At 37.8% G+C, this 23624-nt stretch overlaps 1 protein-coding gene across 1 annotated transcript in view; it reads right to left on the bottom strand.

Annotated features, from left to right (window-relative positions):
• Positions 1 to 523: 523 nt before the first annotated feature.
• PATJ (PATJ crumbs cell polarity complex component) overlaps positions 524 to 23624 on the bottom strand; it is a gene marked incomplete in the record, with an annotated part of 2990875 nt that continues 2967774 nt past the window's right edge. Inside the window, 1 exon segment of the mRNA XM_044085542.1 lies at positions 524 to 5014. Within this exon segment, the coding sequence (XP_043941477.1) occupies positions 4868 to 5014 (147 nt within the window).

Below are 23624 nucleotides of genomic sequence, written 5' to 3'. Positions count from 1 at the left end.
ATCTGAGTGTACTGTATTTACTCGTGGCTACATTAGACTTATACATCTCTTCTTGTACATGGCCTGGGTTGTGGTTAAAAAAAAAGATCCACATGTATCAGTTTACTTATTCACTTACCAAAACCTGTAACTATGCCTTAGGGTGCATGTGGAACAATTTACTTACTGTATTAGCACATCTAGACACCTGAATTATACATGAACTGAGCAATTCACTGTTAAACATATTCTCAGTCTAAATTCATAAAGCACCTAGTCAGAAATTCAAAGACAGTCCAGCAGCCTTCATTAAAACAACAGCGTCAGTCTTTGTTCCAGAAGGGGTAGATTTCCAAAGTTGTGGAAGTCTTTGTGGTTTCAATATTCTGTTTCTGAGAAATCTGCCAACTTCTACAACATAATACAGAATCATAAAAAAGTCAATGGCAAACAAAGACTGACAACCAGTAAGTGTGTTTGCTCCTATAAAAATGCCAGTAAAAGATTGTGGAATTCAGTACAGAGTCAGAAAAAAATCAAGTTGTCAGCTGTGCAAAATCAATCATATTTTTATTTATTTGGAATCTTTGGAGCCCACAGAATAAATTGTATATAGAATATAAATTTTACACATTTTAAACAGCAGCAGAATGCAAAGTCTCAAACATGACAGATCAGCTATTTTTAGTTGGTATATTTTACATACTGGATTTTTGACACAAAACTGCTACAAATTTAAATGTTTATAGCAGAAACAGCAAAATGTTAGATTTTGACTACAAGTAGTTAAAAGATTGAAGAAATGGGGTGATCAGAACTATGCAGTTTTTTTAGTATATTCTTTAGGTCTATAACACAAAGTGAACTCAAAACAAGAGTGCAAGGTTTACAAAAAAAAACATCAAATGAGAGCTGGCTTCAGAACAATTCAGTAGTATTACATTTTAAATCAATTTTAGTCACTCTTTCAAGTACTGGCAACAACTAATAAATGAAAGTAAGAGCAGTGCCCTTTGTTTCAGCTACAGCTTACACCTCTATAGTATCTGAAGTTAAAGGTACTATGTCATGCTGTAAATGGAAATGACAAATGAGCTGTAATGGAAAAACTCCAATTTTACTGCAAACAATATGTTTAGACTAATGAACATACCTCTGATAAGCAGAACTTTCTGAACTGCAGTATATTATACATTTTCTAGAGCTAAACAATGATTAACACATAGCATGCTTGGATTTGTTAGTGATCCACTGATCTTTAAATCTCAGGACACCATCTTCAGAAAAAGAAATTAAACAAATGCTGTGAACTGGAGGCACATTACTGAAATATGATACACTGACACATGCAATATTTTCTTTTTCTTGGCACTAATTATGAGAGCAGGTCTGTGTTAACACAGAGTCTGTCCTCAGATAAATTAAAAAATATCATGCATCAAATCCATAATTACAATATATCATCTCTTTATCATTATTTTAGCTAGAACTTTAAACTGGAGATGCCAATGTAGAGGAAACTGAAAATGTGTAAACATAAGGAGACATCAAAGCTTTGAAAGTACAGATGATACCAGGGGAAGCATGTAATGACAATATGGAAGACCGCCTTAGGAAAGCATTTAAGTAGTAGATATGCAAGCATGTGTGTGCCTACACATACAAACAAGCACTACAACTTTGAGCATGAAGAAAGCACTAACATGGACAATAATCTGACCTACTCTCTTGCAATAAAACACTAGGATAGCATGGTTAGAAACTGTAGATAGAAAGCTTGCACAGAAAGGCAAGCCTTATACCCATCCATCCACAACCCCTTTTTCACCATTTTTCATATGGGGTAGGGGTGTCACTTTAACCGTGACAATCATCTAGGGCAAAGGTTCATGCCACCAGCTGGCTAGACCCGTCTCTGCTGTTCTTCTGTACCACACACTCACACTTGCAGCCAGTTTAGAGTATCCAGTCCACCTACTGCATGTCTTTGAAATATAGGAGGAAACTAGAGCACCATTAGGAAACCCACATGAACATAGGCAAGACCTGCAGACTCTGCGCAGAAGGCACCCCAGGTGGGAATTGAACCAGAGAACCTCTTGCTGTGAGGCAACAACATTATCTGCTTTACCACTGTGCCACTGAAATAAACCACAGCTAAGTATCTTCATCCAAGTGAGTGTCAAAAGGCTCAGGGAAACTTCAAATTAGCAAAAGAATGATTTAAAACTAGTGGAAAACAGGTTAAAGGCAGCTGATGATGATCAAATAGGTTAATAACCAAATAGAATAAAATATAAAATATTCATATGCTAGGAAAAATATATATTCTTCTGCTGGGATAATCGATTCTTTGTGTTTAAAGCAATGCCAGATTTTTGTGTGGCTAAGCAGCTATCCTGATTTTCTCATGCTACAATGCAAACTGTTGTATTAAATCATATGAAGAGCTGCAAACTGCTCTAAATCCACAGAAGACTGTATCTCATGAAATATAAATCCTGAAGTCTTCAGCTTTTGCAGACTGTGATATGAGGAGGAAATTGATGGAAAAAGTGTTACTGCTTAAATGTTTTGCCCACTACCATACTAAAGACAATTTCATGAAGTCAACCACTGACAAGTCAGTATTTGTGCAATACCATAATGTGTTTCTAACTTTTGATATTTCCATTACTTATTACAACATGTAATGACAGAGACTAAAGAGACTTGACATTCGATACTGAGAAATATCCAGAAATGGAACCCATCTGAGAAGTAGTAAGTTAGCATTTTGGAAAAGCTGTGGCACAAAGAAATTTAGTTACAAGAATAAACATATACGTAACAGCATACAAAATATACCTACACCTTTGTGTTATTGAAATCCTCATTATAATGTAAGCCCTTTCCTGAGGTGGGATAACATTACAAAGTTCATCTCAGGCTGAAGCTGATACTAGAGATTGCTGGTTTAAGGCACTAGCACACATCTGCTACAAAACTTAAAAAAAAAAGATTTTTATCTGGGGAAAAGAGACGCTCTCCATCTTGGGTCGGTGCATAAAGACCACTTATTTGATCCTCTGCACACAGATACACTACATAAACATTTAAAGGGTGACTCAGCACCTTAATTCAAGTGACATTAGATATCATATTACTAAAATGTATCTGAAGATGGGATTTGTTTCTAGTTCTGATGATAACAGTAACTCTTGACAATCAGATATCATTATATTCATACTATTACAGTACACAAAAAAAGTCAAAACAGGTTTTTAACAGAATAACAAAAAATGAATGTGGAATAGTCCAAAGAGCAATCCAAAACACTTTATTCACTGTAGCACAAGAAAAAACAGTTGGTTAAGCGCTTTCATCACAAAGTGATGTCACTTTATGATGAAAGCGCGTAACCAATTTTTCTTGTGCTAGTGTGAATAAAGTGTTTTGGATTGCTCTTTGGACTATTCCACATTCGTTTTTTGTTATTTTGCCTACAGTTTACGTTTGTCACCAAGTCCTGCGTTTTTGGTGTATATATATATATATATATATATATATATATATGTGTGTGTGTGTGTGTGTGTGTGTGCGTGTGTATTTTTAACAGAGAACCTACAGAACGAAATACATCTCTCTGATGCATTGTTTATTATGACAGGAGATATTTCAAAAAAAACTTAAAACTATAAAAACAACACATTAAATTACTATGTGATTTTAAGTTTACACATTTTTTTAATTATCACCTTCTGTCGTATAAGGTTCTTTTGATATAATAATTCCATGGTCAACAATTATTCTATCATTAACAACACTGACCAATAAGCTGTCTTCAAAAACTGTGCACTATACAGCACTGATGCTGAGTTTGTAAAATTAGGTTATTTTAGGAATAATTCTAATTAAATAAAAATCTGTTTTTATATTGTATTGCATGCTGCTGAATGTCTGCACTATGTTTTTAAATAATATTGTTTGCCACACCATTTCTTTTACTATATATATATAACCATATACAGGCAGTGATGTTACTTTAATTTACTGTTTTAATTTGGTTCAAGCAAGTATTCATAGTTAATGAAGTAAACTTAATTTAGGCAAACAAATGATAAATCAAAAATATTACTATATCAGTAGTAAAGAACAAATAAAATAAAACACAAAAATGGTATTCTGTTGACATTTCAAGTGTTGCAACAGTAACAACACGTCCTGACACCTACTTGTACCAATAATGGATTCTTAAAATTATGTGCTTATTTAAATACCAGGCTGACTCACATGATAGCATAAACAGTTCCACGGATTAAATATAAATAGAATGTGTCAATCTACAACAGTTTATTCCACTAGACACATATTTCAGAAATCAGAATAATGCTATTTTAGACAGTATTCAGTTTTACAGAAGTCTAATCATGTACAGTGGCAGTTTAAAGAAACTGAAGTCCCTTCATAAGTGACATTTCGTGCCATTTTAAAATGCACTTAGTTTTGTGCTTACAACATTGTGGTAATATTTATAGTATTTTCCTTCATAGTTTCAAATTAACAGTTAATGTAAATATAGAATGTTTCTCTGCTATAGCCCTTCACTTGGTAAAGCAATAATATATGCATATTTAAAATCTTCTTAAAAAAAGTAGCTTTGACCCTTCCTTAACTAAGAAATAGCAGCCCACTGCATTATTTTTGGAGCTAGCATTGCATTACTTAAACTGCATGCAGTACAAGTAATCTCCAAGAAACAACATATGGCACTTAATATACAAAGGAGTAAAATAAAGATGGTTGTCATTCCATATGGTCATCAATCATCATCTCAGTTTACAAATAATGGAGCCTCATTTAATTGTCCTTCATACAAAGATGGTAAAATTATTTCTGCAGAAGACTGTTAGGATAACACAGTCAATTTTACAGTTCCTTTTTGATGCTTTAGGATAGTTACTGCTTGCTCATGTGTGATGCCTTCAAAACTTTCTCCGTTTACAGCTAGAATCTGGTCACCTCGCTTCAGCCTTCCATCTTCAGCAGCTGCTCCCTGAAATTGAAAGAGGAACATATTTGTTCAATATAAGTTACCAAATTAAATGTTCTATACTTATTTTTTTACTTGGAATCCCCTGCAACTTCTCAAAAAAGTCACATGCTTAAATATACATCAGCAGACTCCATGAAAGGCTAAATCAGTTACAGATTATTAAATGGATAACATTACAGCAGACTAATCCATTTAAAAACCTACACAAGCAGACTTCAGAGAAGTTTTCATCAGGCAGATAGCAAATGCTGGATGTGTGGTGGGAAAGACTAAGACAATTGAGAAATGTTTTTTGGGAAATTTAACAAGTTGGCAGATTTAAAAAAAATTTCAGACTACTTTGTCAGAAATGTTGGGAAAGTAGAATAATGCCACTCCTTTCTCGGCAGGTCACAGTACTAGGCTTTACCAAAGATATGGTCCACTCCCAATACTAATATTGCCATGTCCAGTCAGACTCTCATCTGGAGGGCTTTAAATACACAGGCTTTGCCAAAACCTTCTTTCCCCAAAGGATATCACTGTAGACAAGTGTTAAACTTGATCCAGGTGTAACAATCTTAATGGTGAACACATTCAATTCAAGACTGTAGAAAACCATGCTACATGCAATGTGTGGGGGACTTGTCTCAAACATCTATTTGCAAAAGCTTTTGAGGAATAAGCTTTTTTATCTTGTAAATTATTCCACATTTTAGCCCATCTCTACATTCTCCTCTTAACCCTATCATTCTCCCTTGCCAGATTATGGAACTCTCTTCCCCCATTACATTAGAACTACCCCTAACCTACTAGCCTTTAAAACCCTACTCTACTTTCACCTCTACTCCCTCTGGGAGTACTCCTGTACCCATCCTACCTGATTCCTGATACCTATCCCTATTCTATTCTACTCTAATCTCTGCCACTGCTTCAATTCATCTCTCTAAAATTCCTTTGCCTAAATACATGTAGTGTATTAAATTAACATAAATTTATTGTTTTTGCTAATATAAGTGATTGACTCATCTCATATATTTCAAGATATGTAAAATCTTGCCTTGCTGTATATTTACTGTTAAACTGTTGTTCTCATATGCTGTACTAATACACTGTATGTTGTATACTGTCTTCCTCTCTGGAGCTTTTCCTCGGGCCTCCATTGAAAACGGGCTACCTTGGCCCAATGGACTTTCCTGGCTAACAAACTGAAATAAATAAATAAATAAATCATCTGAATAAGACAGAAAACATGAGCACAGGTTTATTATCAGCACTATGTGATGTCCTTCGCTTGATTCATGTGCTACTTCAGAAATTCAAAATCTCTAATACCATCTTTTAAGACGCATGAAAGAGGTCTTCAGAAGATGAATAACTTAAATCTTTTCACTTTGGAAAAGTGAATCTCAATCTCTTTCACAAAATAAACAAAACATAGTTGAGGGACAGGTTTGTATAACAGAGAATACTTCTATGGAATTGTCTTCCCATCCACATAAAGCAAATTAGTTCTACTCTATTCAAAAGTAGTTTGTTTGAATGGAAGCATGACTATAAATTCTTCCCCGGTTTAGCAGCCCCATCCTTCATGGAAAGGGGAAACATGGAAATGTTACAACATATCCTTGTTTGACCTATCTCTGACTTACTTGCATGCAAAATATAAGGGCAACAAACTACTATCGGAATGCAATGCTAGGCTCCATAAGATTTTCACACAGCAATAGCCTAGTAAGTACCTATGAATTTTGAAAAGCCTAATAACCACATTTAATTGTATTCCGATTTCATCAGTGTCAATATTTAAGGTCATTGCTTCTATTAAACATTCAGAATGCAGTTCTAATTTTCTTCTAATAACCTTCCAGTATCATCTGATGCACAATCATAACCTTATCATATTATGTCTGGCCATCTCTATATGCTTTGATAGACATTTACATTATTTCTTGTTCTACATTTCTGATCTGACATTTGGAAATGACACAAATAGTACAATTATGATCACTGACTGAATGCTGTACTTTAAATGCGTCTTACACGTGCAAACAGCTTAAGTATAAATTAACTTTAAGCCATTAGTCTGTATTTCATCATCTTTTCTCCTCAAGAAAAATTCTACACCGTAATAAACATTCTGCCCTACTTTTGCTATAATGATCCCATCAATGCTACACACGTTCCTTTCTATTCATTTTTACTAATGCTCCAATAATGCATTTCTTCCATTTGATCCACTGATAAGCAAGCATTGCTTGTTTAACAGTTCTATTCAATTGTAGTCTGTAATTCAATTGAAGCAGAACTGGAGTAGCACTTTTCTGCCCCATAAGCTGCTTTTACTAGATCATTAACTTCAGAATCAGTGCCCTTCTCATGTCTTATTCCCATAGCCTTTGTTTCAGGATTATTCCCTACTGCAGTGCTATGGCTTGACTTAGCAGTCTATCACTGTCTTTTTTTAAGTTCCCCTTTCTTGCCATGGGTAAATAACTGTCTCCAGTAATTATATTATGTGCTACTAAAAAAGGCAATGCAAATAATCAAAAAATTTGCTCACATTAGTCTGGAAGGATATGGTAGACTGTCCAAGCTGCTTTGCTAGGGATGGCTTACATCTATCTCCCCAGGGCTTTTGTATATTGCCTAAAACCTTGTCCATCTTTATAGAGTCTTCTTTAGGGAATTTCAGTCTTCAAAAAACGTTTAACTTAAAGCAGAAACCACAAAACATAAAGGTGCTGCTCAATGGTAGGAGCCCCCCCCCCAAAAAAAAACAACTCAGAACCCCTTCACTCCCTGCAGGCACTGCTTACCTGGGAATGCATCAATATATGCATCATCACATAAATGTGGTTCAAGACCACTGAGAGCACCCCATCAGTGCAGGGTTTCAACACCTAACATGTCTTTATGCCCACCTCACTAAAGGAAGGCACTAAAGGCAGCAGTGTCTCTATATTTATAAAACAAAATTTCACCTCCAGACTCACAAGACAGGATAGCAACCTGAAATTGTTCATGTCCAACTTACCATTAACAAAACCTCTTATCACATCATAGCAAACTACAGGACACCCTCTATACCCTCCTTGGCTCATTCCCCCTACTCGACTAATATGGAGTATCTATGCGTTACACCAATCACCATTCCTCAAAGGGACTTCCACTAGTCCTCCATCAACTGGGAGACATACATCCTGTAACATGTATGTATAGAGATTTCTGTACTTCATAAATGCAAACTCTCTGGTCTAGTTAGTCTGCACCCCAACTAGGGAAGACAAAATCCTGGACTTGGTTATCACCAATATGGGATAGCTCTGCTCCCAACAAGCTGTAGATTCTTCCCTAGTCAAACTGGATCATAAATCAGTCACATTCACCATAAAACTGAAGCTACAAACATTGCCAAATACCTCAGTATTCAGAGATTATGTGAGGCTAATCTGCTAAAACTGAGTGATGACCTGGCCAAATTCAACACCATGCTCCTCCAGTCTGATGACTAACTGTATGTGCAGAATCCCTTACCACCACGTTCTATGACTGTGTGAATAGCTGCATAGATACATCTGTCCCCCTGTGAAGTGAATGGAAAGACAAATTTAAAAGTAAACACCCATGATGGAACCCAATTATAAACAAGCTCTACAATAAAAGACAAGAAAAATCATTGCATACAGGGCTTCTGGTCAGGATACGAGCCTGGTAGAACATTTCTCCTACAGTTCTGACCTATCAGTGAGATTACTTAATCCAACAGCCAGAAACATGGGTGTTTTCTTTGAAATTTTACTCTGAAGTGACTTGACAACATTTTCGATTTCTTGCATGTTGGTCAGTGGCAAAGAAAAGGAGATCTGCTTCAGTGCCATGTGGTCTGACTAGGACTTCCAGCGAATTGAACAGGACTTCCCCTACTGCTATGAGGGGAAAGTCAGACAAATTTTCTTGCATTATACAGTAACTGCAGAAAACTCAGCCAGCAGTTGTCAGAAGTTAAAGATTCTACAGTTATTCACTTTGCAGGATTGGATTGGGCAGTTTCTGTGCATTCAAACCAAGTAATCAAAGTCTAAGGAAACCAAAAACTTAAAGCTCCATACCACAGCTTCAGTAGCTTCAACAGAATCACTCTTGCTGAAGTGCTAGTGACCTAGTGAATGCGCATGTCGCAAGAACTTAAGATTCACAGTAATACTTGAGAGGTTGGAAGGTAAGGACTGTGCTTCATACAAGTTGCAAAAGATTTTGGAATGGACTCATATGCTGAAGGCAGAGCTTCACACAAAGACAGCACATAACATAGACACACCTCTATCCAGCCCTCTCCCAGAACACTTTTCCTAGACTAATCTAATTTTGGTGCAGTTTGCTTCTTATATGACAAAAGAGTGGGTTTGCCAAATTTTCTGGTCCCTTGGAAAGTTATTTAAGATTGACACCACCAAGGGTCTGATGGATAATGACTATTGTTTATAGACCAGGTGACTCAGGTTGGCATTCCTACCTGGAGTCACATTGGCAAGGCAATTCAAAATTAGATCAATGCTCTTTTATCCAGCTATTTTAAAAGTCTACCTATCAAGAGGATCAATGATATTGCTGGAACCCAAGGAGGCCTTGGACAGACTGCAGCAAACTGCAAATACATTGGACCCCAGCACATCGCAAGCCCAAACTGAAGATCAATCTCCATAGCAAGGAAGCTCCACAGACATGCAACAGCCTCTTGGAACCTTTCCCATTATTTCAGACCTGAATGCAGCACAGGGAGAATTTGCCTGTCCTTGAACACTCTCAGAAGTGTCATTGGATCAAGCAATATGAGACTTGGACAACAAAGTGGCCAAATTTGCCACCAACTCAAAATCCTACACACATCATTGTACAGCTTTACATATGCTTCAATGGCTAGAATTACCAAACCACCTCCATTATATCCAGCTTTTACCCTTACAAACATTTACAACCCCCTAGCCTGTCTGGCACTGACCCACATAGTCAAACCCTACACCCCCAACAGAACTCCTAGTTCTGAAGACAAAAAACTCCTTACCATCTCTAAGTCCATTTAACTTCAACAAAGTCTTTATTCTTATTCCACTGCAAAAGTTTGGAACTCTTCTCCTGCAATCATCTAGAACAGCTCTTAGCCTAGAAGCTTTCAAAACATCACTAAAACAACACCTAAATAATGCATGGCTGTGCTCCTGCTCTACTCTTGGATAATTTGTCCTCTGCTTTATCTCCCCTACTACAAGACAGATAGCTAGATTCTCACCTCTGTCTCTTTCCTCCTAACTCTATTAGAGAGACCTAACACCATGTTCCACTCTCTCCCAGTTCTTTCCCCATTAATATCACCTCTGTTACATAATAATGTAGTGGCTGTCTCATTATCCTGTCAAACCATAACAAAAAAAAAAAAAGTGACAGGAAATTACCAATCGTCTTCCCTATGCGAGAGCTTCTTGTACCCATATCCTATGCCTATGAGCATAAGAATGTAAAACACTGTACATAAATTGAATATTTGTATAGTTAAATACTTTGTTGACTGAAATGTATATACTTCAAATACTGTATGTAAAGTTTAATATGTCTCTACATGAACCTGCAACATTTTCACTCTATTAAACTAAGATACTGTAACATGTTTTTAATATGTTCAGAAAAATTATAGTCTGTAGTGTGGAGCTTTTCTCCCTAGGCCTCAGCTGAAAATGGGTTCTTTTGACCAAAATGGACTGTTTCAGTAAACAAATGTCAGATAAATAATAAATTAAATAAATTAAGGTATTTACAGTTTTGTACCCAGGTGCAGAGTGGAGATTTTTCTTTGTTCTATGGCAGGATAGATAATGTGTTAACATAAACCTTTCTTTTAGACAAGTTTGAGTCAGAGCCTGCACTATTGGTCATCCTAGTAGAGGTGTTAGGCCTCTTCCTTGGATGCGTAGATGGTTTTATTATAAGGAAGTTTTATTTTCAAAAGATAAATAGCAGTATCTGGCAGGTATTAACCTTTATAATTAGGTTTGTGACTGCTTATCTGCATGTTGGAACTTGCATTGCAGTAAGTACATAAATTAGATGCACCTCTGCTCACATTCTAGAATTTTCAGCAGGGGAGACTATGACAGTTATAGTAGATGAATTTAAATATTCTTTACTGGAATATTAACGGCCTCAGTTCCCCCAGTAAAATACGCTAAGATTTTCTCATTTATTAAAAGAATGAAAGGTGGTGTGTGTGTGTGTGTGTGTGTGTGTGTGTGTGTGTGTGTGTGTGTGTGCGTTTTGAGCATTTGAGTCAGCCAGAACATGTGAAACACTTAAAATTTGAATATAGAGAAGTTTCTTCCCTCCTACCCAGAAGGCAAAAGAGGAAGAATAGCTATTGTAATAGCAAGGTAAATCCTAGTTAAAATAATACATTACTTAGCAAATAAACTTGGCCGATTTGTTGCATATAAAGGCAGTTTCTACGGTCAATATTTCACATTTGTTTCTCTTTATATTCCCCAAGGCACATCTATTCAGTAGATGTCCGAAGTATATAGAGACATTCTGTGGTTTCATACAAGATGCTCCATAATGGCAGGAGATTGGAATAATGTGTTACATATGGATGAGGTACATTCTTCCCTAGATATTTAGAGGTCCCACTAGCAGGATGATTTTTAAATAATTATAGTAGATGTCCGAAGTATATAGAGACATTCTGTGGTTTCATACAAGATGCTCCATAATGGCAGGAGATTGGAATAATGTGTTACATATGGATGAGGTACATTCTTCCCTAGATATTTAGAGGTCCCACTAGCAGGATGATTTTTAAATAATTATTGGGCCTCGGTGGGCTTTACTGATGTAATAAGATATCATATGTCAGGTCCTCCTACTTTCACATGTTTTCGAGTAAGTACAAATCTTTTTCTATCACAGAATTTTCTGCATCAAGAAGCATCTGTCCATGATCATGATACGGATGGCTGAAGTGGGGACTATTGCTCTTTCAGATCATGCACCCTTTTTAGCATAATTTGCATTAACTCAAATAATGGCAATGAAATTTTACAAAATCCAATTAGTTTTTTATAGAGAGGAGGAATAACAATTGCATATGCCGATTTTTTTTTAAAATACCTTCATTTCTTAGCATACATCAACACGTTTGTAAAAACTGGGACTTGTTTAAAAAGGAATTGTGTAAGGGGATCCTTGCACATTCCCACACTAGGCGGATGTGTAATGACCAATGTATTAAGCAGGTGAAAGCAGACATTCAGTACAACAAGGTGAATCTCTTTGTGAAGCAAAGCATGCAGCCCTACTATCACAGCTTGACTGTTTGTGGGGTGAGAAAGCGGAGCAACTCCAGAATCAACTAAAACTACAACTTTTTCGTATGCACCCTGTGCTATAAAATCATTAGCAATCAGACTTGGGGAAAACTGCTGCCAGATTTGTTAATGAAATAACACACTCTGTAGGAAATAAAAATGTGATGCATCTGGATGAAGTTTTGGATGATCTCCACTCCTATTAGACAGATTTTTATAGACTGGGGCACACTATACTTTTTCCCTAAAGTATCTGAAGATTTTAGAGGTCAGGCAGCATTGTCTTGGATCTCTGATAGACAAAGACAGAATATGATGGCTCACATTACTAGGGATGAACTCAGAAAAAATTTGGGGTTGGTCACCAAAGGGGAAAGCATCAGGAGCTGATGGGCTTTCCATGGAGACTTATAAAGATTTAGGTGATAATTTTACTGATGCGTTTTTTATTTTAGCTTACAGCGTGGCAAAGTCTGAAGCTCATGGAAAACAGCCCTTATATCTGTCATTTCAAAACCAGGAAAAGACCCTTCATCCACAACTTCATACCAGCCTATTTCAGTCCTAAACTCTGACTACAAGTTATTTATGGTGTTCCTTCTGCATCAGATATCAAGGTGCCTCCCTAAATTGATCTAACCTGATCAGATGGGGTTTATTTGTGGAAGGCAAATCTTTGATAATATATAAAATGACTTGGTTAATTGAACATGACCAAGTAAATAAAAGACTAGTGATCCTAATTTTTGATGCAGAGAAAGCCTTCAACCATGTTGAATGACCTTATTTATTTTATGTCCTGAAAGGGTTTGGCTTCCTGTAAAATTTGTTGGTACTTCTTACAGAAATATTTCGGGGAGCTATCGCTGAAGTGAAGGTCATGGCTATCGGTGAAATACCAGTCAGGGTTGCCCCTTCCCACCTATTCTTTTTGCTTTGTACCCAGAGCTTTTGGCATTGAGGCTTTGCACAACTAGCCATATTGGCTACTGTTGTGTCCAAAACAATATCACATCATCACTTTATGTAGACGATATCTTGATTTATGTGTGAGACATGCAGTATTATTTGACCTATGTATTTAGTATTCTTCTCTCCTTTGGTAATCTTTCAGACTATAAAATTAATTGTGGAAAGTGCCGCTCTTCTTATGTGCATTACGACGACATTGAGCCTTGGGTGTTTAAGTAGCTTACTGCATACAGATACACCAAGATGGATGTCAGGAACATTAAATGAACTATCTAACTAGCTGACTGACTACATACCTGCATGCTCACACTCTGGCTGCTCACTCAAAATGGCACTCTTGCTTGCACGTGTTCAGTACTTATATACATGTGCTGACTCACTAGAAAAATTCTTAAAGGTACTGTATATCACACAAACTGACCAACTGCTGTCTCATACAAATAATGACAATTCAAAAGGCGTGTAATTATACAGAAACTAATAAAGAAAAACAACAGTCATGTCCAGATTGCCATGTATCTGGAAGCAGGTTTCAAGATGCAACCTGATCTTGTGACATTACAGTGAGGACTGGGTTTAGCAACAGGAACAGTCACTGGGGAATGTTCTGCTTGAGGAGTTTCAGGGATTTTCACAGGAACGGGGATTGCTGACAGAATGTCCTCTGGAACAGGAACATTGGACAAGTCAGTCTGAGAACCAGAGTCTTTGCCACAGGCAAGATGGTGTAACACTAGTTTGGATAATGAATGCTTCCGATTTTGTCTGAATTCCATTCCTTGTGATCCACAATGTACGATCTCAGCTCTTGACAGAAATTTTTCACAAATCCAACGCAATCAAAATCTTCTGATGTCTGCATCCTCAGTATCTCCTCTTTTTTCAATGAACTGAGTGGTTTGCTGGTTTTATCATAGTAAGACTTCTGGGACAAACATTTCTTCAACAGTTGGGCTTTTACTGCTTTGTTGTTCTTAGCACTTGCAGCCAATAAATTACTGTTCATTGGTAGTGTGGTTCTGGTTTGTCTCAACATAAGTCTCTAGGCAGGTGAACCAAGATGTTTATCATGAGAAATGTTTATGAGATTTAACAAGTTGAGAAAAACATTGGTAATGTCACATCTGGATTTCTCTAACAGCTGTTTTGCAATTTGAACTGCATGTTCACCTAAGCCATTTGACTGAAGGTATTCAGTACTACTCGTAATATGAACAAAGTCCCACTCTTCTGCAAATTTCTTGAACTGCTGGCTTGTAAACTGTGCACCATTGTCATAAATAACTCTGTGCAGACTACCATGGACAGAAAAATGTTGCTTCAGCTTATTAATGACAGTACTGGAAGTTAGGTTGGGAAGTAGGTCAATCTCAAACCAATTTGAATAAGAGTCAACTAACACCAAGTAATGTTGACCACTCCACTCAATGATACCTGCAGCTACTGTCAAGAAATGTAGTTTAGGAATCTGACCTAACTGAACTGGTTCTTTCTTTTGATGTTCCTATGAACCTATGTGGCTTTGCACTATTATATACTGAACAAGATGAAAGCACTTTCTCAATATCTGTTGACATAGAAGGCCAAAATACTAGACCTCTCACCTTTCTTTTGATAGAATCAGTTCCTGTGTGGCCACGATGCAAAACCTTAATATACTCTTGTTGCAAAGACTTTAGAACAATCACTTTAGGACCTTTCATGATGATACCATCATCTGACAAAATCTCATCTCTGTATGGAAAATATGGTTGCACTTATTTATTTATTGACATTTGTTAACCGGGTTTGTCCAACTGGGCTTGTGGCTCATTTTCAGTGGAGACCTGAGGAGAAAAGCTCCAGTAGTACATTTTAAACAGGTACAATTTGAAACAATATTGATATAATGTCAGATAAACAATAGTGCTGCTCACAGAGGCAAATGCTCTTGTTTAAACAAGTAGAATTAAAAATGTACATAAATCAAGAGCAAAGTAAGGGCCAGTTTCAAATATTTATAACCAAACAATTTATTATTTCAATTGATAAGCGCTTTCGCTATGTAATAGCTTCATCAGATCTGATGAAGCTATTACATAGCGAAAGCACTTATCAATTGAAATAAAAAATTGCTTGGTTATAAATATTTGAAACTGGCCCTTACTTTGCTCTTGATTTATGTACATTTTTAATATTGATATAATAGCAGTTATAGCAAAAAGATTCACATATGTTGGGTTACATGCATAAAGTTAAAGTTGCATTAAAAATAAGCTAAGTAACAATTTTACATTGATATAGTTCAATAGGTCAACAATAAACAATTTTTGTTTGCATAAAATTATGCTAATACATAGTAGAAACATTGGAGAGAGAGCTGTAATGAGGTACTAAGTATGGTCCTTTTGAGGGTACATAAAGGGAAGGAAGACTAGGTAGGGTCATGGCAAGGGCAGGTTCTGGAATTGAGAAAATAAGCTTTTAGTTCATTTTTAAAGTGTGAGGTGTGAGAAATTGAAAGTAATTCAAGGGGAAGTTTGTTCCAATCATGGGCAAGGGAGTGTTTGTAGAGTAGTTTGCCTACTGACCTTTTTGGGTGGTAGATATCAAGTAATTGTTGGTTAGAAGTACGGAGGGCCTGGGATGTGATGTAGATGGAGACTAAGGAAGATAGAGATGGACAGAAGGAGGGTTTATAAAGAATAGAGTGCAGAATATGAAATTGATAAGATAGCAGAAATCGGGGAAGTTCAAGCCATTGAAGAGAGTTTAAAGAAATGCAGTGGTGTGAGTTGTATGGGGAGTTAGTAATGAATCTGGCTAATTTATGGTAAGTCTGTTGGAGTTTGTTTACAGTGGAGGCCTGGATATTGGTAAGAACTGGGGCAGCGTATAAGAGGGAAGGGAGGAGGAGTGCCTGGCCCAGGGTAAGTCTAGATTCAGGGGTTAGGAATTTTTTGTTCTGATATAGCAGACCTAGTTTCTAGTTTGTTTTTTTTATCCATTGGAGTATGTGTAGGTTGAACTTTAGTTCATTGATAATGATCCCTAGGAGGTTTGTGTGGGTGTCAGGTTGGATAGTTGTATTATTAGAAGATGTAATAAAAAAGGAGGTTTTGTGATGAGAAACAAAACGGGGAAGTAAAAGTAGGAGTTTGGTCTTTCTGGGATTTAGGATCAATAGGTTGTGAGAGAGCCATTGTTCAGTGGATAGTAGGGCCTGTTGGGTCAAGGAGTGTAGTTCAGGAATGCTATTTGAGATGGATATAAGTGTGGAGTCATCGGCATACTGAATAAGGGAGGATTCTTTGCATGAGGCGTAAAGATCATTGGTGAAGATGTTAAACAATAGGGGTCCCAAGATGGAGCCATGGGGAACACTAGTGGAGATGGGAAGGAAAGGTCAGTGGAGATGGGAAGGAAAGGTGAGGAGGATGAGAGCCATTTGACAGATTGTTCCCTGCCAGATAGGAAACTATTAAACCAGGCAAGTGCGGAGGGGGATAGGTGGAGATTTGCGAGTTTGGATAGTAGTAGAGGATGAGAGACAGTAACGAAGGCTTTGGAGAGATATAGGAAGAGACAGAAAATGAGTTTATTGTTGTCTAGGGCCTCTGCAAGGATATGAGGGAAGGAGAGGAGGACAGTGGTGGTGCTGTGGTGAGGACAAAATCCATGATGGGTTGGGGTAAGTAAGTGGTGTGTGAGGAGGTGATTGAGAAGCTGTGAGTGAATACATTTTTCTAATATCTTGGAGAGGGGGGACAGAATGGCAATGGGTCGGTAGTCTGAGGGTCAGTGGAGTTTCCACCTTTATGAAGAGGGATAGTGAAGAAAGATTTCCAAAGGGTGGGGACAGTTGATTCCAGAATAGATTGATTAATTAGTATAGATATAGGATAGGCAATTGAGTCAGCAGAAAGTTTGAGGAATGTAGGAGAAAGATCGTCAGTGGAAGGAGAGCAAGGTTTTAGCTTGAGTAGTAGAGATTTGATGTAAGTAATGGGAACTGGCTCAAAAGAAAAAGTTGTGTTAGTGGGACTTGGAGGGGTGGGTGTCGAAGCAGAGTTTGGCTGCTTAGAGGTTACCAGATTTTGGATGGAAGAGATAAAGTGTTTATTCAGGAGGGTAGCTGTTTCCTGAGAGGAAGAGTTAGGGTATAGGGAGGGATTAGAAGGCTTTCCAGGATAGAGGATGCTGTTGAGAGTTGACCAAAATTTTCGAGGACTGGATTTGTTGTTAAGCTGAGCTGAGCTATAGTATAACTTTTTGTCATTAGTTGTATGTTTTTTTGCAAGGTTCCTCAGTTGCCTGTATTTTTGAAGAAAAGGTGGTTGTTTAGTTTTAGTCCAGGTTTTCCAAGCACAATCTCTTTGTTTCATATGGGACCTAGTCTCCTTGGAGAGCCAGGGAGCATGACTTGATTTTACTCTGATTTTCCTAGAGGGAGCTAAGGAGTTTAGGGTATTCATAAAGATGCTATTGAAAGTGCTTACAGCATCGTTTACGGCAGGGGTGTCCAACCTTTTGGCTTGCCAGGGCCGCATTGAGTGAACAGAAATTCTCTTGGGGCCACATATAAAATATATCATATAGTTAACTCTTTCATTGCCACGGACGACCAAAGTCGACCTCCTGGCTGTACTGTAGGTGCATTCGAACAATGAATAATGTAATAAATGCCTAATATTTGCCTTAAAATTCTAATTCTCTAATCTAACAGTTAACTCTAATGTTGTACCTTTCGGCTTTTCCCGGTTAGGGGTCGCCACGGCGGAACTACGGTTCGCTAATGATTGGCAGTAGATTTTTACGTGCCGAGTTGCCAGACCTGATGCACAACCTTCAACGAAGGTACACCCATTCACCCATGTCTCCACACAGAAGACGCACTAGCTGAGAATCAAACAGGACAACGTCTTACTGTGAGGCGACAACGCTACTGCAGCACCACCACAGCAGTAACAGTTAACTCTAATATCTTAGTTTATATTTTTTACAAATAAACAGATATTCACAACAGCACTAACATTTCTCACTGGGAAAACCACTTCAACAGTCCAACTACGTAAAATGTCAACATTAGCAGCCCTACAATACTATAATACACAAAAATAAGCCAACAAATTTGCAATAAAGTAAAGAATTCACATTATTGACTTAATAAAGCAATTCTAAATAAGCTACAAGAGGGTCTCACCCAAACAAATGACTGGTGCCAGAAACATGGCCTCAAGCTAAATACCAAAAATGCATCATCCCCTTTGGGGAGAGTGATGTCCCCACAAATGATCACATTAATAACAATGTTGTAAGCATGCAATCCGTTGTGAGGTGTTTGGACACCCAGGTTGATAGAAACCTAACTTTTGACCACCATGATGTCTCTGTTGTACGGAAAGCTTTTTACATGGCCCACCTCATTAGTAAGGGTATCTCATCCAGGGACAAGGTGGTCATAACATCCCTGTATTCTTCCTTTATAAGAGCCATTACTGAGTGCAAAGCCCCTTTTGGCATGTGCCTCAGCAAAACACCCTGCCAAAAGAAAGACTACAACCATTTCTGACAAAAAAGGTCAAAGGACTAATTTCACTTAGTTATCCAAACAAACTAAAAAGCTTCTTGCTCTCCTCTGCCTCTCACTGGCTCCTATAAATTTCATCACTGGCTTGCTTTCCAGGCTAAGAAAGATCCTGCCTTAAGAGACTTCCTCCACCTCAGAAATACTGGTCATACTTAAAATGCTCACTACAAAGACCACAGCCTTCACTGCAACATAAACAAGCCACTCTGTATGTACAGGTTCTTGGTACAAAAATTTCAACTTCTGTAAAATGTTCTTCTCATTATCAAACAATGTAGTTCAGCAACACGACAAATGGATGGATAGCCATAAATGTACTCCTTGAGTAAGTAGCATAGCCTTCATCAAATCAGATGGAAAATCCACATACTAAACTTTCCTAGCTGGTTGGCTAAGACCTAGTATTGGTTACTCAAGTCTACTTGCCCAAGAAGAGGGGCCTATTTAAATAAGAATTCTATTTGCAAAAATATATTCAGAATACATATTAAATTTCTCTCTCTCTCAAAAACACACACACACACGGAGCTCCTACTTCTAAAATAGGCAACCTCAGTAATCACATGACACACACTCACTGATTGAAATTGTCTGGAAGTAAAAATATCTGAAAAAAAAATCATACTAGAGATGGACTCATCCAACTAATTTCCCACCACCAAAAGGAGCATCAATAAATTAGCAAACAACTGCTCAGCAAAAAGTAAATCAATAAGAAATCTATAAACTCTCTAAGATCATACTACATACTGGAGTAAACATATAACTTCCCACCAATCTAAAGCCATTTGACATTCAGACATTTTAATTTGTGCAAAGGTTATTCACAGACTGACAGTTTACTGAGCTGTCACATTAGCACTCTATGCTTACGTCCAAACCAATGATGCATACTTGTCAATTCCAAAAGAATTAAAGTAGTTTAATAAGAAGGTTATTTGCAAGGTTACATGGCAGTTTATATTGGAAATAAGCAAAGATATTAAAAAGGCTATGTTTCTCGTAATTATGCTGAAAAGTCTTCCAAGGTAAATACAACCTTCTGATTTAGTATGGAACCATACCTCTCAACCTTAGAGTAAGAAATCTGGAGAAAGAGAAAAATAAAAGTGGGACACAGGCCCAGAAATAGTTATGTATCACAGACACCATTGAAACAACTGTAGCTGCAAACATTATACATCGCTTATATTCTTTTTATTCCATCATTGTCAGTTAAGCATTATATGGCTCATTCAATCCTGCCTTCTTTTTCAAAAAAGAAAACCATGCTTTGAAATGACAAATGCATTAAAAATAATAAATAAAACACATTGCATCCACATCCTGCAACTTCCTACCTGCGAACAACCACAGAACTTTCACTGAAACTAGGGCTGCTTATTTCCCAGGAATGATAGCTCTCCCTAATTAGGTCTAATGGGATACAATCTATCAGGATCTGGACTACCTGAAATAAATTAAATTATGGCCTGCAAATTGCAAGTGCACTTTGTTTAATTAAACTATATTTCTAAGCCCACTTACTGTATTTTTTCAGTAACATCCCAATCTCCATTTCCAGGTCACTTTACAAAACATTGGCAGTGGTAGACTTGGCATCCTCCAGATCCCTTCAGGACCACACTCATGCTGCTAGCATTGTCCATTAAATGTAAATATCCATCCACTGCAAATGGCAAGAAGCTATATCTTAACAAATCTACTTTTGGCATTCCTAGTATCCAAGTATCAGGTTTTGAAACAAACATATTCTCCACAGTCCATAAGTCTCTGTCTTTAATAATCATCTACAGTTGCAGCCCTCCCAACACACAAGCACACACATACACACTAAAACCCCCCAACATTTAAAAAATGACATTCTGCCCACCTGATTTGCCAGTATTGATGATCCACCAAAGCTATACTTATTGTTGTTCAATCTGCCACTGCTTAGAATCCACCAGTGACAAAACAGTACTGGGTGAGTTTTTGTTTGTCAAAAAAAAAAAAACAATTCAACTTTATAGGGTTCCTATCAGCAGACCGAAGACGCATATTTTCGAATGCGTCTTGGTTGAACTGGCAAAACCGAAACTGCAAAATATCGAAGCGGCATGTAAGCGAATTCTTTCCCTGGGAAATAATTTGCTTGGCCGCTTCGATACTTTGCCATTTTCGGCACTGTAGTGTGGTCTAGGAGTTGATATATATAAGTAGGGAGGGTGGGGGGCACAGTCCCCCATTGTGTGGGGGGATGAAGCCCCCCCCCCACATAATCTCATGTTTTAATGTGCTTTTTTTTTTTTTTTTTTTTGGAACAGCGATTTTTTTTCCCTTGGAAAAAAAATCACTGTTCTGACAGTTCGGTTTTGTAAACTTTCTCTTACATGGGGTCAATTAATCACCTTTCACTTACCTAAGCATTTAGTGATCTAATATAGACCCACTTTATATGCTACAGTCTCACAAAGTCAATCCACTACTGACCCATTAACCTTAGGCTGCTGTCTCATTCTTACTCCCTGGAACTGCATTACCTTGGATGATTAATTTTATTCCTAAGAAAAAGACAGAAATTGAAAGATGAAGTGAAAATCCATACAGTTGAGAGGTATGATTTCATATTCAATGCAACATTCTCTCTGTCAGGAAAGCCACAATTTAATGAAAGTGTACTTTTAATGTATGATATATTTGTGAGGTAACATATTTGTGTTCAGTAGGTAGATTGATCGTCATTAGCCTCTTTGTGCATGTGTCTCTCTCTCTCTCTGTCATGCACACATGCACACACACACACACACACACACACACACACATTCTTCTTCTACTTTCAAATGCATAAACATTTTGCTTTCATGCATGTACTCACTCACTCCCTCCCTCCATACTTACCTATTAACACAGGTAAGTGCTGTCAATTTCAAAGGCAATGACAGCAAATCCATACACGAGTCCCTCTTCAGCGAGAACACACACTGATTCTTTGGCATGAAATAACGGGGAGAACACACAAATCCTGCTTTGGTGCAAAAAAATCAAAACTAGAAGGGTGCTTTGGTGCATACGCACACCGACAGAGTTATAGGTCATGGGTGTGAAAAGCACAAAACAAAAAAGTGTTTTGGGGAATGCGTATATCGATGTTGCAGTTAGAGGTTGGGGGCCGCATTGAAGAGGTCTGAGGGCCGCAGGTTGGACACATCTGGTTTAGGGGGAGGTGTTTTAGGATGGACCAATCTATGCTGTGGAGAATGGAGTTAAATTGGGATGAACTGAAAGTCAATAGTTTTCGACAGTCTTTGATAAGGTGGGGTTTAGGAATATGGGAGTAGTGTCTTAAGATGGTGGTAGGGAGATGATCACTGAGGAAGTCAGGTAAGATGGTGGGATTGTGGTATTGGTGGGGGGAATTGGTAAGGATCCAGTCTATGATGGAGCTGGAAGTGGAATTTTATGGGCAGTGGGAGATGTTATAAGTTGGTGGAAGCCGTGTAGGCGGATACTGAGTTGGGGGGAGTCAGTTGTGAGTTTGGACCAATCAATGTTGAGATCACCAAGGATGTGTCTCATATGGTATGTTGTGGGAGAACCAGGATAGGATGTTTTCAAGAATGGGCAGATTGTTACCAGGAGGAAGGAAGGTAGAGGCAATTGCAAGTTTTTTGTGGGGATTCAGATGGCAGTTAAGGATGATGATTTCAGCTGGGAGGAAGACAGGAACTGGGGAAGGGTATGATGAGAGGTTAATGTTGTTTGCGTAGAGGATGGCCACGTCACCCCCTTTTTTTACAGGTCTATCAGATCGGAAGATATTATAACCTGGTGGGAGTATTTCACTATTTCAGATTTGTGGCTTGAGTCATGTTTCAGGCAGGGAGAGGATGTGAGGGGTATTGAGAGCTATCCATGAGTGCAGCTCAGTGACTTTATTTGCTAGACACTGAATATTCAATGAGTAAATAGTTAAGTATTTGGATGGAGATGATTGTTGTGACTGAGGTTAGTGACTGTTACAGGAGTAAGATGGGGGTTGTGTAGAGGTAGTTTTGGGGAGAGAAGAGGGGCCAGGGTTGGGATGGATATCTCCAGAACAAAGTAGGTTTTTAGTGAGGAGAGAGTGTGTAGTAGATGCTAGATGGAGTTTGTATAGTTTTGACTTACCTTTGTGGGAAGGTTTAAAAACCTGTATTATGGATAGTTTACATAGACTTGAGGTAGTAAAGAGATTAGTGGAGATAGTAAAAGATTAAGTAATTGGATATATGTTGTATGAGTGAGAAGGTGAACATAGGAGTGGGTCAGAGAGACTGGAGTTGTAAGAGGTGGAGATAGAGAGAATAAGGAGTAGTGTAGAAGATATTAGAAAATAATACATGTTGGAATAAAATATGGTCAGATAGAGTAGGAAGAGACAGTGGTATACAGGAAGTGGTGTTGACAAGATTTACAGATTAGTACGGTGGTTGTGGCAATAGGCAGGTAGTGGAATTGTAGTGGCTAGTGGAACAGGAAGGGGAGGGATAATTAGGTATAAAGGTAATTGTAATGGGGTGGGTGGGAATGGGGGTAGGGTAGCGTCTGGTAAACAAGACTGCTTTGAAGGCCATCCTCGAGTGATAGAATGGTTGAGCTTCTGGAGAATTGTGTCTGAAGGTGTATGAGTTCTGAGCTCATCAAGATGTGTGGAAGAAAAATTTCTCACTTCCATGACCTCAAAATCAAGTTGCTCTTTGTTATGCTGTTCTGT

This window comes from Protopterus annectens, chromosome 10.part0 (genome assembly GCF_019279795.1).
Source record: "Protopterus annectens isolate FY-2018-M chromosome 10.part0, PAN1.0, whole genome shotgun sequence".
Taxonomy (NCBI): Eukaryota; Metazoa; Chordata; order Ceratodontiformes; family Protopteridae; genus Protopterus; species Protopterus annectens.
The sequence above is the reverse complement of the archived record's forward strand: the minus strand, read 5'-3'. Positions and strand labels throughout refer to the sequence as shown.